A 17,186-nucleotide genomic window follows, 5' to 3' on the forward strand; every position below is an offset into this window, starting at 1 on the left:
TCAGTGGAATAAATTTGTTACTTCCAAAATACAAAATACAAAAAAAAAAAAAAAAAAAAGTTCACTGAATAAATTCAATTTATTCTATCACATGAAATCCACATACAAAGGAATGTATTAATGAATTCAGCCCTAATGCACTAGAACCTCTTGGAAAAAATCTTAATAAAAAAGGATGATATTCTAGAACTGTATCTTGCTAGCTAGACATTTCTAAAATAGAAGATTTCTTCTAGGTTATATTAATTCCTAGACAGAAAATTTAGTGATGCTTTCCTTGTTTTGGAAATGTGAATATTTGCAGACAGATGAGGTCTTAGTTATAGCTTAGCTTTATCACCAAAAGAGTAACGTTAGAATCCCAAATGTTCAAAACTTCTTACAGTATCAGATCAGAAATTATTAGAGATTCTGAGTTGCAAAAGGACTTTATCAACTATTACAGCTGGATTTAGTTCCCCTACTATGCTAGGCGTGACCTGAAGATATTCTACAATGGGTGGAATGCCAAATAGATATGTCAAAAAAATTATGGCCATTATTATTTGTCATGAGTGCACATATTTATGTGCCAAATTACCTGATTTAAAGATACGGTTATGTTTCTAGAAAGTTTTTTAAATCTGCTTTTCATAGCAGACTTGTATCTGCAATATTGGCAGACATGGTAAGAAACAAAATTCTCTCTCTGTACAAAGTAATTCCTGTTTTCTTTAGGGATATGGTCCTGAGCAACTCTGAAGTTAACCACACTGAGCAGGAGGTTGGACTAGGTGAACTCCAAAGGTCCCTTCGAACCTAAGTTTGCCTATGATTTGTGATGCACAAATGATAATATCCTTTATATTATCAAATATTTTTAACAGAATGCATTTACGTGTCTTATTTTGTCTAGTTCAGCCGGTGCTGAATTTTGGAACTGAAAATGATTACGCTAGAAGAATAAGTAAGCTTAGCTTCTGCGAACATGGAAGTACAGGCTTGTGTTCATTAAACTTGTGCAGCTGTCTGTGATTTAGCTCTGTCTGAATTGTAAATTGAATGGTATATCTAGCATTTTTATAGAAAGCACAACTTTAGAACTATGCAAAGATACTGCAGGAACTATAGGTTTCTTCTGCCTTTGCTCCCTTCTGATGTATTCCTTCATGTACTCTAGCCAGTATTATTCAGGACACAGAATACAGGAATAGAGAGGTCGGTAAAAGACAGCATACTTAGTGCTTGTGATGTATCATCAGACCATGTACAGTATCTACACTCTGAAGTTGGCAGTATATTTTCTAGTATTTGGATAGACTGCAGCACCTTCAGAAATGGTTCCTCTTAACAGTCACTTACAAAAAATATCTCATTCTGTTTCTTAAGTTTCTTATTGCCTTGCAGTGGCTGAAAATATTCATTATATAAACCAAAGGGTTTGCATCTCTCTAGGTTATAAACCATTAGGAAGCTGATTTTAATATGGCTTAGGGTAAAAATAAGCAAGCAGAAGCAAGACACCTGCAGCAGCCACCCAGCCACTCAATTTTGAACAAAAGTTGGGCAACTGCCTGTGAGGGTATTTTAAAGGATTCTCCTACATTTATTTTCTTTTAACCATCATGATAAGAGCCTTTGTTTAGTTTCCCCTGAAGTCTTGTTTTCCAAAAATGAGTCATGACAGATAATATTCAACGGAGCTGGAAACATGAAACAATGCTCAAGTGACGTATCTGCTCCTTCTAGTATTAGAACTACAGAATTATTAATTTAAAAAGTGAAAGATGAATAGCTAAGATTGCTCCACATAAAAATCACTTGGCCTTCTTCCTGATCAGCCTGACAACCCTTTCTTTTAGCTAAGTGATTCTTTAATTAGTTCGTATCTCTTTTGGAGATAGTCCTTTCGATTATGGAAGTAAATCTGCCAGTACTTCCTTTGGCTTTAACTTGTTTCCAGATGCTCAGTCTAAGGTGAAGTATTCTGGTCAGAGTAAATGGCTAGCGAAGCCAAGTATTCACTGTACAAAGTACCCTTCTGTTTGAAAAAAACAGGTGGAATGTATTGGAAACGGCAGTTGAAAAAACCCAGAGTGTAATGATAGACTTATTCCCTAGCAAAAATAAAGGACAAAAACAAAACAAAAGAATCACAGTGTTCTAGGAAACCTTTCTCTTTTAAAAGGTAAAGGTACTTCTTACAGCTACCATATAAGAAAATTGTAGAGAGCTTTTAACAATGTTTCACAGAAAAACAGAGGCTGTATTGTATTTGAATAGTATTATGACTTCAGTATTTTGTCCCTCCTGTCAGACAAATTGGTCTGGATTTTTTTCCTGCGGATGCATAAGATATCCCTCAACTGCATAACATGAAGGCACAAATGGGCACGGACATCCTTTGCAACTCCCAATGGAGTACTGTTTATAGCAGTATGTTTTGCTTTCTTAGATGCAGGGTTGATTCACTTGAAATATCTGCAAAACAATCAGTCTGTCTGTCCTGTGGAGAACCAGAAGGAACCCTGCACAGTACTGAGGCAGCTCAGAATGGTTTTGCCTGGGAGCAAACACAGAACTGTTATTATCAGCCAGGTGGTCAAGTACATTAAAATAATATCCTTCTCCTTCAGTGGCAGGAAAGAAAAGATGGATGGTACACTGAAAATATATCCTTTTTATAATGTTTGGAAATTAACAGTAGTATTGGCCTCAGCTCACTCAAATGACTAGAAGTCTGTAGGGTGGCTGGAGAAGTAAGAAGATACTGATTGGTGCACAAAGTAGCACTGGAGAGCAGAACTGGCACCCAAATCTACCAAACGTGAGAAGTTGTACTTATACTGCAATTTCTTGGTATTTGTCATTACACAGAGAACTACGTGGTCAAAGGAACATGCACGTCCTGCTAGGGAGACATTTACAAGAAGCTAATAGTAATCAGGATCTGTATATTTCTATGTTTCATAAGAAGGTTTATGTATGCAGAAAATAAGTGTCTAGAACTATACTTCAGTATTACTAAACATCTTTCTTTTTTTTAATTTCAGTTTAGTTGTCTAATCCTTACATATTACTTCTGATCAGACATGTCTCCACTTATACAGCAAACACACTTTTTGCAACTTGAATGGCCATAAGGCTTTAAAATAGAGTAAGTTATGTAAACATTCTTACTATTTGAATCAAATGTATATAGAAGAGAAACTATTAGATAAATCTAAAATTTAGTAAGTCTAAAATAGAAAAAAATGTCTACCATATTGAAGAGTAGGGCATGATGACCTAACACTGATGATCTAACATTAAGAAGCAACACATTCTTACCTGCAATCTAAGTGTACCATATTAGATCATAGATAAAGAAACACTTTAAAGTGTTTTTTAAGAAATACAGTTAGAACATTAGATTCATGAGACACAATGTTGTACTGATTCTGTAATATCAGACACTGGTACAATTTGTTGCTCCACGTTTTGGGGGAATGAAAGAAAGCTGAATGTTAAAACAAAGAATGACAGAATGACCATTACAAAGCAGTAGAACAGCTGCATTACTAAAATAATAAAATTATTGATATTGGATACAAAAGGAAAGGAAAGGATAATATGAAATTCATTAATAACCTTCTAGAAATAGTCATATAGAAAGTCATTTAAATGTTATACATTTTAATATTAGTTCAGAAAGGATTTTTGTCAGCGGAAGTGGTATTATATATAATACTTAAGCACTTTGAGTATTTTAAAACAATTGTCTTGGATTATACATGTCCTAAAGCTTTTGCTGAACACCTTTGTCGGAACATAAACATGTATGAAGGACTCACTCCTGTCAAATGCTATTCTCCCAACTTTATTGCAGAAAATCCCACTGAAGTTAGTCTCTGCCTAGAATACTGAACTGAAGGATAATTCAGTAGAATTCTACCCTAATTCAGGTTCACTCTTCTAAGCTGACTGAAATATATGCATGCTTTCCTATTGGTGGTTACAGCGGCTGAATGTCCCAAATTAAAAATCATATCGTATAATTAAAGATCATATCTATATACATTATCTGATACATTAGGAAGTTCATGTGTTTCTTGCCAGATCATATCTGCAGAATGAAAGTGACAGTAATACAGAAAGCTTTGGCTCCATAATAGCTGCAGCAGTCACTGTGAAAACACGAGAGTATGGCTTTCCATATGGGACTGCAATTGAAGTATAAACCCAGTATTTACAGATTGATTGTCCTGCCCAGCTACTTGTTCTTGACTGAAGCATGTATGTGCTAGTTTTAATGAGGCCATTATTTTCTCATGTTGAAATTACACAAAAGACAGAATTTGTCCTTTACTGGTACAGACAGTCTTCTGCTCTTTTATTGTATCATAGAATTATAGTGTGATAACTGTTGGAATTATACTGTGATAACTGTTGAAGGAAGCTGGCTTTTTAGCATCAACTGATAGTAAGCTTTACAGATGTTCTGGTGGGTGTGAATTTTGCAAACAATTCTGTATTTCAATGGGTTATACAGATTCTAAATATTCTTGCTGATGAGCATTACAATCTTCCAAACAATTCAGCTGATTCTGTAAAACAGCAAGAATTATCATGTTTCTATCCACTCTTTTAATTGCAACGTCTATTATGCACACTACTTAAAATGCTCTATAAAGCCGGTTGCTGTTGTATCCTGTAGCTCCCAAAATTCTGTTTTGCTAAAAGTATGAATGTATCTGGCATGGAAAATTAGGGCATTTGTTCAGAAGCAGGAATTGAGGTACTCTGTCCATTATATAATTTCCACTAGCAATTTTCTTATTGAAAAACTGTTCCCCCTTCTCCTCCTACCAAATAGAGCACCCAGATCTGATGTAAAAAGTTAATGTGTATACACTGACTTAAGTGGAAGCTGATGATGCTTGCTGGCTTTGCTCATGAATTTGAAAAATTGTTCAGTATGTTCATGGAGTGAGTCAGAGAAATATTAAAGCTTGACAGTAAGTAGAGAAGAGGCAAGCTGGACAAAACAGTCTATTACCTAATCTGTCATCTGCATTTTTAATGTGTTGTGTGTAGTCTCTTTCAAAAAGCAGGAATGTTATATATGAATATTATTTCTCATGATACATGATTTGCAGGATACTGTATCATTCAATATCAAAAATGTTGAAACAATCAAGAAGTTCAGTGAATGAAAGTGAAGTCCATTTAGTCTGACAAGAATTTGCTAACTGAGGAATGCAACAAAAAAGTCAAATGTTAAAATAGAGGAGACATCCTTCATTTCCACTGGGAGCAGAAAAAGTTCAATTACATTTGTACAGAAACAGCAGCATGAAAGGAGAGTAGGGAATAAAAGAAATCAGTTGGAGCAGCTATGTAGAGTAGGTTGATGCCAATCATTCCTCAGACTAGTTTTAGCTACAGTCTATAAGAGATAACATTGATTTACGTCTTGAACCTGCAGTTCCAGGAATATAGTTGTTAAACGCAATGCTAGTCTAGTTTTATATTTTTGCATACACTCTTTTGGTTTTTGACTACTAGCATAATCTTACGTCTTAAAATAATTTACATTTCTTTATAATTAAAATTGTATGCTCAAAATTTATTGGGTTAAAGCCAGCCAAATCAGCATGAACTATCTCAAATGTAATGAATTCAAATAAATCGGTGTGTGCAGAAAGACTGAGAGTCTTTCTGAGAGTGAGGGACTCATCCTCTGAGACATTTAGAGGCCATAGGGTATGCAGAGTATCCTACAAAGCTTCGAATGACGTGTGAGGCTGCCAAAGACCAATTGCTGGAGAGGAGCTTATCTGTAAGCAGACACCAATACCTTCCCAGGAAGCAGAAGATGTCTGAGACATACCCACGGCCACAGGCAAACAGTGAAGTCACACCCATGACAAAAGTTATGCTCAGAAATTTCCTCTATATTGTCTCATCAGAAGTCAGAGGGGCCTGTTTTCAGAAAGAGTAAAACATGTTTTTTCACTCTTTCAAATCTCAGATTTCACTGGGACAAGCATTACAGATTCAGCGGGAACTTTTGGGGACACGCACTGAAGTATATGAAGGAATAAAAAAAGGCAGTTTAGTACAGAATACTTCTTGCATCCTGATAAAATAAGATACAATAAATTCTGATGTGGCCAGGCAGACAAGGAAACAGGTTTTCCTCAAATTTTCCTCAGTATCTCAGAAGGTAGTGATCAATGCTAATTGTTTTGCTGATGGTTTATTTCTGCAAGCTGCTGAGCCTTTTAAATTGCTATTGATTGATTTGGGAGATCTCAGCACTTGCAATAGTGATAAACAAATTTGCACTGCTTCTTTGTGAAGCTAGTCAAGAAGAAAATAAGCAGAGCTGTTTAACATTGTGACAAAACAAAAATGTACACTTCTATGTACACATGCAGTGGTTCTATCTATGGATACACATATGTATGTACAAATGTTATAAATGGATACACATAATTATAGAGGGTCCAGCCAAAATCTCCTTCTGGATCCCAGATTACTTCCATAGTTTGGGAAAAATAATCTTGCTTTTGCTTTAGCAAATATGAATCTGTTTTGGAATGGGGTGATTCTGGAAATCTTTACAGTCTGAATAAAATTCTAAGAATATGGACGATGCTGAAGAAATCCTGAATTGTGTGATATGCAAGTTATGATAGCTTATTTTATGGCTAGACAGAGTTATATTTATTCATAGTAAACTTGAGATAAATAAGAAACTTAAACTTTTCCAAATGATCTACAGCATCATCTTCTAGATTGATGGTTCATAAGAAATCAGATCTTAAAGGTCACATTTAGGCTGGAAAAAAGTAAAGTTGTTTCCTCTTCGTTCTTAATTTCCCTTTCCATGGAAAGGTATAATTTTGTTGGGGTTCCCTTGAGATAGTGCTGTCAATAAGTCTTCCAGGAAAGACTGGTAAGTCTGCTCAGGAAAGAAATCATAAGGGTTGGGAAAATATGACATCTACATTTGGTTTTGTTTTGTAGTCTGTGAACATTTCCTCAGACACTAAAAAACATTACCATATGATATGGTTACATTTTCCAGCAAATGTTGCCACTAACTTGGACATGTGGCTTTTGTATTATGATTTAAACACTGCTTAAAAATACACTGCCTTTCCTGAAACACAAACAAGCCAATGCCTAACCATTACAAAAGTTTTGTATTTGCATATACTGAAAAGGGTTGGATTGCTTACCTCAAAAATATAATCTTTTCCATCCTTTCCATGTACAGCTTTAACAGCACAGATGTCCAAACCACCAAATATTTCAGAACAGGTGTCAACCCAAAGCTTGTACCTGTTATATAAAAATAATTTTTTCCATGAGTATCTCATCAGTCTCTTGTGTTTATACAGGCTTAACCTAATAATGTATTTTATATAATGCTTGCTTCAAATTCAGAATTTTCACAGTATCATCAGTTTTACAGTATTTGCATTTCCCAGAATAGCAGTTTAGAGATACTGGCCCAGTTAGTCTGCTTTTCCCAGTAGAACCCATAAAAGCTGTGGCTCCATATCCTGACGTAGTGTTACGCTGGCTTCAGTCCCAGCTCATATCGGTCCAAACATGTGTCTGCTCTAAACTGTGAGTAACCTGAAGATCAGATATGCTGAAACATAAATAGTGTGTAGCCATATCCCATGCTGTGTTTCCACTGCCCTTATGCTAGTACAACTTGACAGTTGGGGCTAAATGCTATTTGGGAACTCCACAGAAGGAGGATTTATCATCTGACCAATTTTTATGACTTGAGTGATGCCAAGGAGTTTTAGAAAGTAGGCGACAGGGCTTCTACTTCCCTGCGAAATTCAGACTTGTGTATCTGTGCACAAATCCAAGTGTGACAGTCCTCTTACCTACTAGGTTTGGTAGAGTACTTAATTATGGCTGGTTTTTATTCTCTCATCAGGGAAACTAGAATGAGAGTTTATGTCTTAAATGACTGACCCAAGCTTCATAATGCCTATGCAGGAATCCAAAGTAGCGCTGATTGCTTTATAAATACATCACTGAACAAGGCACAAGAAAAAGTAAGACAAAACAACCATCAAGATGATACAAGAGAAACAGCTGCATGACACTTTTATGTAAAAGTTGTGCACACTCAGCCAAGCATAGTATTTTTCACGTTGGGTTATAGACAATTACACTAAAATTCAACAGAAATTGTAAAGAATTATGAAGAATGCTTACAAATCCTACAAAAAGGATAGCCTTTCATGCAGTATTGAACATATGAGCTCTTGCATTTCATTTCTGACCTCATGGTAAGAAATATGGACTGAGGAATGGACATTTTACCCCTTCTACAAGCAGTGTTGTGATTTACTTTTCTTGCATTAAGACCTTTATCCATCCTATGAATAGAGAGATTATTTGACTAACACAGGAATGAAGCGGGACTTCTTAGAAAGAGAGTGAGGCAGTTCCTGTGATCAAGTACAGAACTGTTAGTGATATAAATAGGGAGCCGTAATACTTCACTGAGAGCATGCTGAGGTGATGTAAGTTGTATATGTTTGCTCAGTGGCAAACATTGGCTCATAGACACAAAACAGCATTGAGAACTTTCATTAACTAATAGCATAGCTGTGCCTAGACAGCAGTAAATGATGATATGCTCTTGAAAGAGGTTATATAGCCAGATATCACAGATATCACCAATTGAAGGTCATTTTCCTCAAAAAAATCAGTTTAAAGCAGTCATTTATCATATTTTTTTTCACTCACTATTTGAGTTTAAATGAGAGCTATTTCCTTTTACAGACCATGTCCTGCTCTTTCTTGATCCAGCTTTTGAGCCATGATGATAAATTTGCCACATCATAGTATTTTCCATTGCAAAAAACTGATGCAATAAACATAGCATTTGACTTCACTGTAGGATCAAAGGAAACTACTGGCTGGTCTGTGAGGAATAAAGCTTTTATTCATATATAAATATCTTCAGTAATAGCATCCTTTCCAAGTAAACCTATTAGTTCACATTCTGTATCTTTTCTTACATCAAGCCTGCCCCAGTGGAAAAGTTTCTCTTTAAAGCAGAACACATGGAAATTGATACAAGTGTTTGAAAAAAATCCTGATGGTAACATTTTAGCAAAGAAAATAATTTTTTTCCTATGAGAAAAATACTTTTTGTCCAAAAAGAGAGGGTTTTTTGGATGCCTGACAATTTCAGCATCTGTAGATGCACCGACTGATTGGACTGCTTGCATGCATTTGCTTACAAACAACTTTTTTTTGGTGTAAAATACCAATGTGCATCTTAGCAAGTCACGAGGACTGCAAAACCTTAGTAGTAAATATCTGGACTTTATATGAAAAAATTGAAGACATTATCTTTAAAATATTGAAGTATCAATCAGATGGAATGAAGAGCATTTTTAATAGTCTATCTTCTGCCAACAAACACAGAGCTGAAAACGACAGTTACATTTGGAAAGAGAGGTCTTGGCTGGACCGGCCTGTTGTGTTTGAAACTCAAGGCTTGCACAGTGGGTTTGACCTGCGGTCACAGTTCTTATTCTCCCAGAGCCAATATAGTGCGCAGCATCCTCAGAGCTGACTGATAATACAGTCTTGTGCTGTGGCTGGCTGACGCTGAACATCTGGGGCGCCAGGTGAGATGTGCACGACTAGAATTGGTCTATATCCTTCTGATCCTAGCTGGGGAGCAGTGCCTGTCTGAAATGGAGGGGCCAATAAGAACATGTAACACTGAAATGTGCTTGTTCTCTGCTTAGTTATTGTCTCTTAATGCTCCAGATTCTTCTTCTTTTTGTATTTCTAGACTAAGGTTTCTATTCAGTCAATAATGTCAACTCCGTCAGTGCTAAGCCTTCCAAAACACTTTTTAAATCATGAGATGTATTATAAACGTGCTGAAATGCGCACACATCGGATCTGATTGCTTTTGGTATGCCTTTAAAACTTAACTTTCTTCAGAAAAGTTCACTTTTCCCTTCTCTTTCTTGCTCTGCTGTGCACATTTCAGAGTGTAATCATACAGCATACGTACCCCTTTCTGCTATGAGAAGACATCCATCTTTTCTATGCTTTTGTCTTCATCAGCATAAAAGAAGATTTGTTTTGGTTTGTTGGTTAGCGTGTTTTTATAGGAAAGTATATATTGTGCTTTAATCGTCTTACATTCAAAAATGGAAGCAGAAACAAAGCATTTACAGTGAGGTCGCTAGGCAAGGTTAACTTTTTATACTCATTGCCCATACTTGATATTGTTTAGTTTTCCTTATGGCAAAACTGAAGTGCCTGTGTTTTTATAGAAGAACAGTTCATGGACCATAATTATACACACTAAAAAATACTCCTTTTCTCCCCTCTCAGTGAAGGCATAACCTCACTTTTTCAAGGAAGGTGGGAGAGAAATGAGAATGAGAAAATAATGTGGCTCCCCTCTGTCCGCCGAGGGGAGATCAGTGAGGACACAGTCTAGACAGAAGGGGTTGGGGCTGGACAGCAGGGATTTCTAATTCCCTTATTTGTTTTCAGCTTTTTCAGAGTATGCAATGGTTCAGGTCCTGTGTTTCTCTTAGCTCGTAAGACGGACCAAATTGTTGTAGGTTCCAGACTTAAAAAAACAGGAAAAGACTACTATTGAACTTTAAACATTTTTTTGGACTTAAAACACCTTTAAAATGGCACTTTTATTATACAGAGTTTGTTCAGCTCCCACAGGTAGAAACCTTTGGAGAAGCTGAACAAAAGAAAATTCATAGCCATCAAAGAGTGTCACATCTTTCTTTCGCAGGAAAAAGAGGCCTAGGTACTGTGGAGGAACTTGGAGCAAATGCGCAATATTGAGAGGTCTGCTGTCATAGACTTGAGTTTCAAAATGGTACTGCAAAGACAATGTAATTGACTGGATTGCAAAAAAGTATCCAGTGTAAGGATGGAAGAGAAAAAAAAAAAGCAGAGTAAGCCAAAGTACAGTGCTGGAATGATGACATGAGGGAAATAAGCTTCAGTATATCCCAGCATTTGGGGGAAAAAACTCACTCAGTTGAGTGGAAGTTTCAAAAATGAAAAAGCAGCAGTTCAGCTGGACTGAAAGTAGAAAAGAGAAATATGATTTAAATAGGCAAAGTTAAGACCAGATTGCTTGGTTACAAGAGATACAGAAGACAAAAAGTTTAAAACACTGTGGCATGGGGGAAAAAGGAAGATCACTAGGTGGAAGAAGGCAAATGAACCAGTGAAAATGACTGGAAGGTTGAAGCTGAAAAATGGGATTTTCTGGAGGGAATTCCAGTAGTCTTCTAGGTGCACAGTGGCTTTAGGAACCCAAGTGTGCACTTAAGCACCTAAGCCTGGTACTTAATTTGGGTACTTAACACTGGGACAACTTCATATGGAAACTCTGGGCTCATTTCCTTCATCTAATTCAAAATTTTTTTTCCGAAATGAACTAGGGGACATTCCTTTACCGTGAATTGCACATCAACAATGTGATACATGAGACTTGACTTACTTATCTGACATAGCAATTTGTTCCAACATTGCAGAGCCTGTGTTTGTCTTCCAGTTGCCGGATATGGAAGTCCTCCTGAAAGGGGGGAAATATTACAAAGACAGCCAACATTTTTATTTTTATATTTTCACTCTCTCTTAAATTTTCCTGATTTTCATATGAATACTGTAGCGGTATTTACATCTTTTTCATATCTGGCAGCTTAGTATTATAAAGTCACCTAAAAAGTGAAGAATTCTAACAAGCATCACAATTGTCAGTAACGCTCACTTCACTGTAGGAATGTTATGAAGTATGACAATGCTGTGAGATTTGTGTTCCCCCTATCATTTAAGATTAAAAAAAAAAATGCTATGACTAAGCGAAAGTGTTAGCAATAAGCTGTTATCAGTTGCAAATAAATTGAATAGCCTGTAACATACTATACTCCTACTTCATATACTACAGGTTCTCATTTCAGATCCATAGCACTGGAGAGTTAGGCCCCAATACTTAAATCAAGATATATCTGTAACTTCTCCAAAGTTTAAGTGTGATCTTAGAACCTATTTTAGAGCTGCATTTTGGTTTCTCATCCCATTTTCTCTCTTTGCTAGTTTACTCATGTAATCTAAACAGCTTTATTTCAAGGCTCAAATTTACCACTTTTATCTCTAAGAAAAAAAGAATCTTTTAACATAAAGTTGTTTTTTTTTTTCCCAGACTTTAGAACTGTTACTAGGGCTGTTCTGTTTTCCGAAACAGAAATACTACACTGGGAATAGGCTAAGGATACAAATTATGAACTGCTTCCAGTTAGTAGAATAACAGGAACATCTGTAATTTATTAAAAGTATACTAGGCAGCAGTAGTGATATTCTCCCATTTTTCTATTAATCTAATTATGAGGGTCAATAGCAATTGCGGGGGAATGTTGACCTTTCTACAGGAGTCTTGTAAAGTTAGCTGAATGTTAAAGCATAAAGTCCTTCTAAGGCAGCATATTCTTTGTTGATGTGGGAGGAACTAGTGAAAAGGGAAGGTGCACATTGAGTTCTGCATGTAAGGCAACATTTTTCAGTAATAAGGCTATTTTGTGATTTCAGGGTCACTTTTTAAAGTGATATCTATTTGCATGTGTGCATTTACAGAGCAACTAATTATTAAGCCCATTACCCTGCTATCCTACATACATTCATATTCTGCATCAGAGAGATTATACTTTTCATAAGTCAAAATCCAACTCTGTTGAAGACTTCTCAAGGGCAGTATTATTTAAGCTGTCTTTTAGGAAGCAAGATGTGATCAGTTCAGAAAAAAAAAAAGGAAAAAAAGATAATCTGCCCTGGAGACTTTAGCAAGTATTTAGTTCAAGATCCTTGACTGCACTGATGCAATCGCCGCACAGCTGAGTAGAGCAGAAAAGGTGGTTTGCTTTAAGGCATGTTTTCACTTGAAAGCCTGAAATGTTCCCTGTTGAATCTGAAGCAGTCTCAATACGGCCGCATGGCTGGCTGTAATGACGCTGTAGGGACCCGATGACGCCTGAGTGGAGTGCTATGCACAGAGACTGAGCTGGAGTATCTCGGCAAGCTCTTCACATCCTCCCTCTTTTTTATATTCTTACTATCTTTTAAATGCAAAGAAGGAGCTTGTGGGGTGGAGCCACCAGTGCTAAGTGTGTGACAAAGAAAGACTCCAAAACAACAGAGCTGTTTGGTTAGACCATGCAGAAGTACCAGACCAGACCACCTGGCTTTTTAAACCTTAGATACAATTCCGGTCGTTCATATATGACTTCCTCTATGGAAATATTTAGATTCCCCCAACCTTCTGTGCTTCTGTTCTGATAATTGCTAAATGTGTTTTTGCATCATTATTTTCTCTTCTTCTATTAAATACTGAATAATAGAGAAAACAACTCCTAACGTGTTTGAGTGCACCACCCTTAGGCTTAACACGTTCTCACTTGAGTTGGTCTTTGCAATATATGAAGAACTGCTTTAAAATTGGGAGATGGGGAAGGAATTATTTTTTATTGTGTTTGGCCCTTTTAACTCTATTTCCTTGAAGTCATATGAATTCTGTAATGGTACTAGTGTAGTTAAGTATTTCTGAGGAGCTGTGGTATTTAGAGGGATCCAATGTTGCCTTTTGGCTATAATCTCTACTGACAGATGACAAGCACCAGTGTTTTGTGAGTCATGGATCCACTCATACCACAATTTCCCACAGAATTATAAAACTGAAGCTCTTAATAACTCTCTTTAAACTACAAAAATAAATGTTCAGCTGGTATTTTTTGTGGTAACTCTCTAAGTACTCTGTTCCTGTGTCACAGAAGAAAATGAGAACCAGCTGTAAAACAATATACTACTGACATAATGTATATGTATGCAACAAAAAATTTTACAGACATTTGGTAAATAATTCTCTTTTCATGATGCTTTTTAACAATGGATCACTATTTCATTTTTTTGTGATTTAACTGTATGAAAGAATCTAGAGAAAAAATGATTGGTAGGCTTTCAGCATTTGGATGAACCCATAGTTTTTAGGGAGTACAGGCTTAAAAAGCAATAAAAGGTAGGAAGAATGTGCTGTCATTTTAACTTATTCTTGCTGTCTCTTAGGCCAACTGCTTCTTCTAGGAAGAAGAAACATTTATGTTTAAAAATGATAAATATACCATGGCTGATTCTTACAAATGTTATTTTAAAGACTGAACAGAATTTTAATTTCAAGTCAAGGAAAATATAGGGCCCTTTCCTATGAAATGCAATGCTCTGAGTTCTACCACAGGGAATGGACCATCAAGCTACTAATATAGCATCTGACTCTGCTGGTATCTTGAAGTGTGTCATAAGCATTAACAGTTGGGCCTTATTGCAAAGACTGCCACTTCAGAGCTGTAAGACAGAGAGTAATCAGCTCTATATTATAAACAGGGGAGGAGAGAGATGAGTAATGCACAGCACAAGAAATCTGCCTATCAAAATACCAGCAAGAGAGAAAAGCATTATTTTAGCCTTGAAGAGGCATAAATGGTTGTATGAAAGGGTCTGAGGTAGAGAAAGACAGCTGTCGTAACTGGAAGCAGAGGGAGAGCAAGGCCATCGAATGGGACTGAGTGCAGAATAAAAGGGAAAGGAAACAACCTGGGGCAAGGAAGAATGAAGGGTAGGGTATAAGGGGGTAAAAGACAGAAAGGCAGAAGTGTTCTGGGAAAGAGGTGGGACTGGGACCAAGATATGGTTTGAACTGACAGGAGAGATGGGACTTTAGAGTGTAAGAGAATGGCAATTTGAGAAAAAGTAGGATGGATGTCTCCAGGTATGGGGCTAAAGTTAGGAGAAGTCAACAGTTTGGAAAACCAGTGTAAGGCAAACAAATGGAATTGTAATTAACCTTCCTGGAGAAACAGGGGTTAAAGCTGCATCATGCAGAAACACTTGCTTTTGGGTCCTTATGCCTATAGGTAGGGCTGGGGGTAGGCCCAATACATCTGAAATTCTGGAGGGAGCTTGAATTACAGAGTTTCTGGCCTAGCTCACTAAGAACACTCAAAATCAGTAACTAAAAAGATTCCAGAAACCTCTCAGTCCTTGCAAGTTCTTTCAATGCTCTGCATTGGTCACCTAGTGCAACTCAAATTTCCAACACTGTTTTTGCAAAATCTAGATAGTTGTGCGTTCAAAGTAAAGCAGAGGGTGGACTGTCCAGATTGCTGGATGGATCTGACCTACAGAAACAGTGTATGTCCAGCCTGTTCTGTGTTATCCTTTCTTGAGGCCCCTCAAGTGAGGCAGCTGAACTGCTGAGCTGCTCTTGAAAGGCCTAAGCCTTGATGTTCTTTCTCAAAGACCCTTCCAAATCGTATGTCAAGAGAGGCCAGCAGTTACTCATACAGTTTTGATCCTATGACAGCAATGTGATAGGGGGGAAGTCAGGGTACATGGGCCTCCGGTACCAAACTAAAGGGATTTATATTGCCCCTCCTCCTGTCCTAGGCAAAGGATTCCACATTTCTGACAGAGCTTGCTGGCTGTTTCTAAATTAATTGAGACCTACTGCCTATTTTACCCTTAATATTAAAAAACATTTTATGCATTTTCTTTAACCCAGTTCCCACTTCTGCTTCTCTTAATATTTATGGGTTGTTTGGAGTTCAATGATTTTTACTGATAAAGAATCTGACTATATTTTACTGTTTTCTATTCTAATGTCAACATACAAGAAACCTCTTGTATCTCCAATGTTACAGGAGTCCCTAGTGATGTGTGTGTGTGTGTGTTTATCTACGTTTTGGTATATTTTTCTTGCATCAGAATTGTTAGCATGAAGGAACAAATATATGAGATGTTCTGACTTGTCTTAAACATAAATGAAATGAGTGTATGTCAAATTACGCTGTTTGATAATTGAAATAGAGTAAAAATATGCAGAAAGACAGTTACCATAGCTCAACTGATATATGGTAATCTGTCTTGCTGCTCTAGTTAAAGTTGTCTCTGAAACACCCTTTTAGCCTCTGGTACAGTAATGATCTCTTAACCGGATGCAACCTCCAGTGGCTCTTCTAAAATTAGAATAGATTTTCATCTATATCTGTGAAGGTCATTGTAAGATTAGAATTTTTCTTACATCTGTTACAGTACAGCACTTTCTTCCATTAGTGTAAGGTTATCATTCAGGTTTGTGTGAATGAATGCCATCTAAATATCCTTAGAGGGAAAAGAAAATTTGACCTAAGTGGGTGAAAAGATGGAAGGAAATCTGATTTAACATGTTCCTCTATAAAAAACAAATCCCCTTCCAACTGCTCATTTCTTTATATGAAGATATAAATAAATGTTAGCAGGAAAACCCTTGTGGCAGGCTCACCTGTTGTTTTATTCTCCTCCTCCCAATGACAATCAATTTTAAAAAAATGCCTTGATAAACCTAGAAAGTCTAAAATACCTTCTTTCCAAAGAGTATGACAATGGAGACATGGAGTCATCACATTTCAATTCAGAGACTCATCCAACAGTCTTAATCTTGTTGATGCTTAGCAATTTTGAAATAAAAGGAGGAAAGAAGATAAGTTTTTGGCTCACATGTACGCTTTGTAGTTACTGCCTATCTTTTGGATCCTGATGTCGTATTTGGAGTCTATGAAAGGTTCAGTAGTGGCGTAGGTCTGAGTAAGTGCTACCACGCTGGCTATGTCCTGAAAATCGTAGTGGTTGTCTACCTTGATCTGTAGTCGTCATACCACAAGTAAACAGCATATACAAGAGAAAAAACAGCAGTTAGGAAAAAAATGTAGAATTCAGTTGCAAATGGCATTCATGAGAAATATGGGTTTTGATAGCATTAGTTTATATAAAAGAACTGGATATTTTATCTGATTTCTAGATTCTATCCAGAAAAATGACAAAAAATTCCTACATTAAGGTATCTATTTTTCTAGGAAAAATTAATATTTTCCTGTTCTGCTGTAGAAAGCAATTTGCAGACAGTTGTATTTTATTCTGCTTTAATCTATACAGAATTCTTGCTGATTTACTAAACTGGACATATAAATGAATGTGTTAGTGTGTATGGAGCCAACCAATGTCATGCATCTCCCAGGAGATCGTGACATCCTGATGAGTGCCTGTTCACATGGAGCACAGAGGGTTGGCTCAAGACAGTAGAACTAGTTTTTCCAATT

The 17,186-nt window shown here is 36.7% G+C and overlaps 1 protein-coding gene across 1 annotated transcript in view; it reads right to left on the reverse strand.

The window, feature by feature from the left end:
• The window catches only part of SYN2 (synapsin II), a 127,669-nt gene that overhangs the window by 32,309 nt on the left and 78,174 nt on the right, over positions 1–17,186 (reverse strand). The window contains exons 7-9 of the mRNA XM_026066402.1: positions 16,588–16,730; positions 11,510–11,584; positions 7,209–7,311 (exon numbers count right to left, since the gene is read on the reverse strand). Coding sequence (XP_025922187.1) covers positions 7,209–7,311; positions 11,510–11,584; positions 16,588–16,730 — 321 coding nt within the window. The remainder of the gene's footprint in view (positions 1–7,208; positions 7,312–11,509; positions 11,585–16,587; positions 16,731–17,186) is intronic.

Source organism: Apteryx rowi, unplaced genomic scaffold, assembly GCF_003343035.1.
Source record: "Apteryx rowi isolate R43461 unplaced genomic scaffold, aptRow1 scaffold_240, whole genome shotgun sequence".
NCBI lineage: Eukaryota > Metazoa > Chordata > Aves > Apterygiformes > Apterygidae > Apteryx > Apteryx rowi.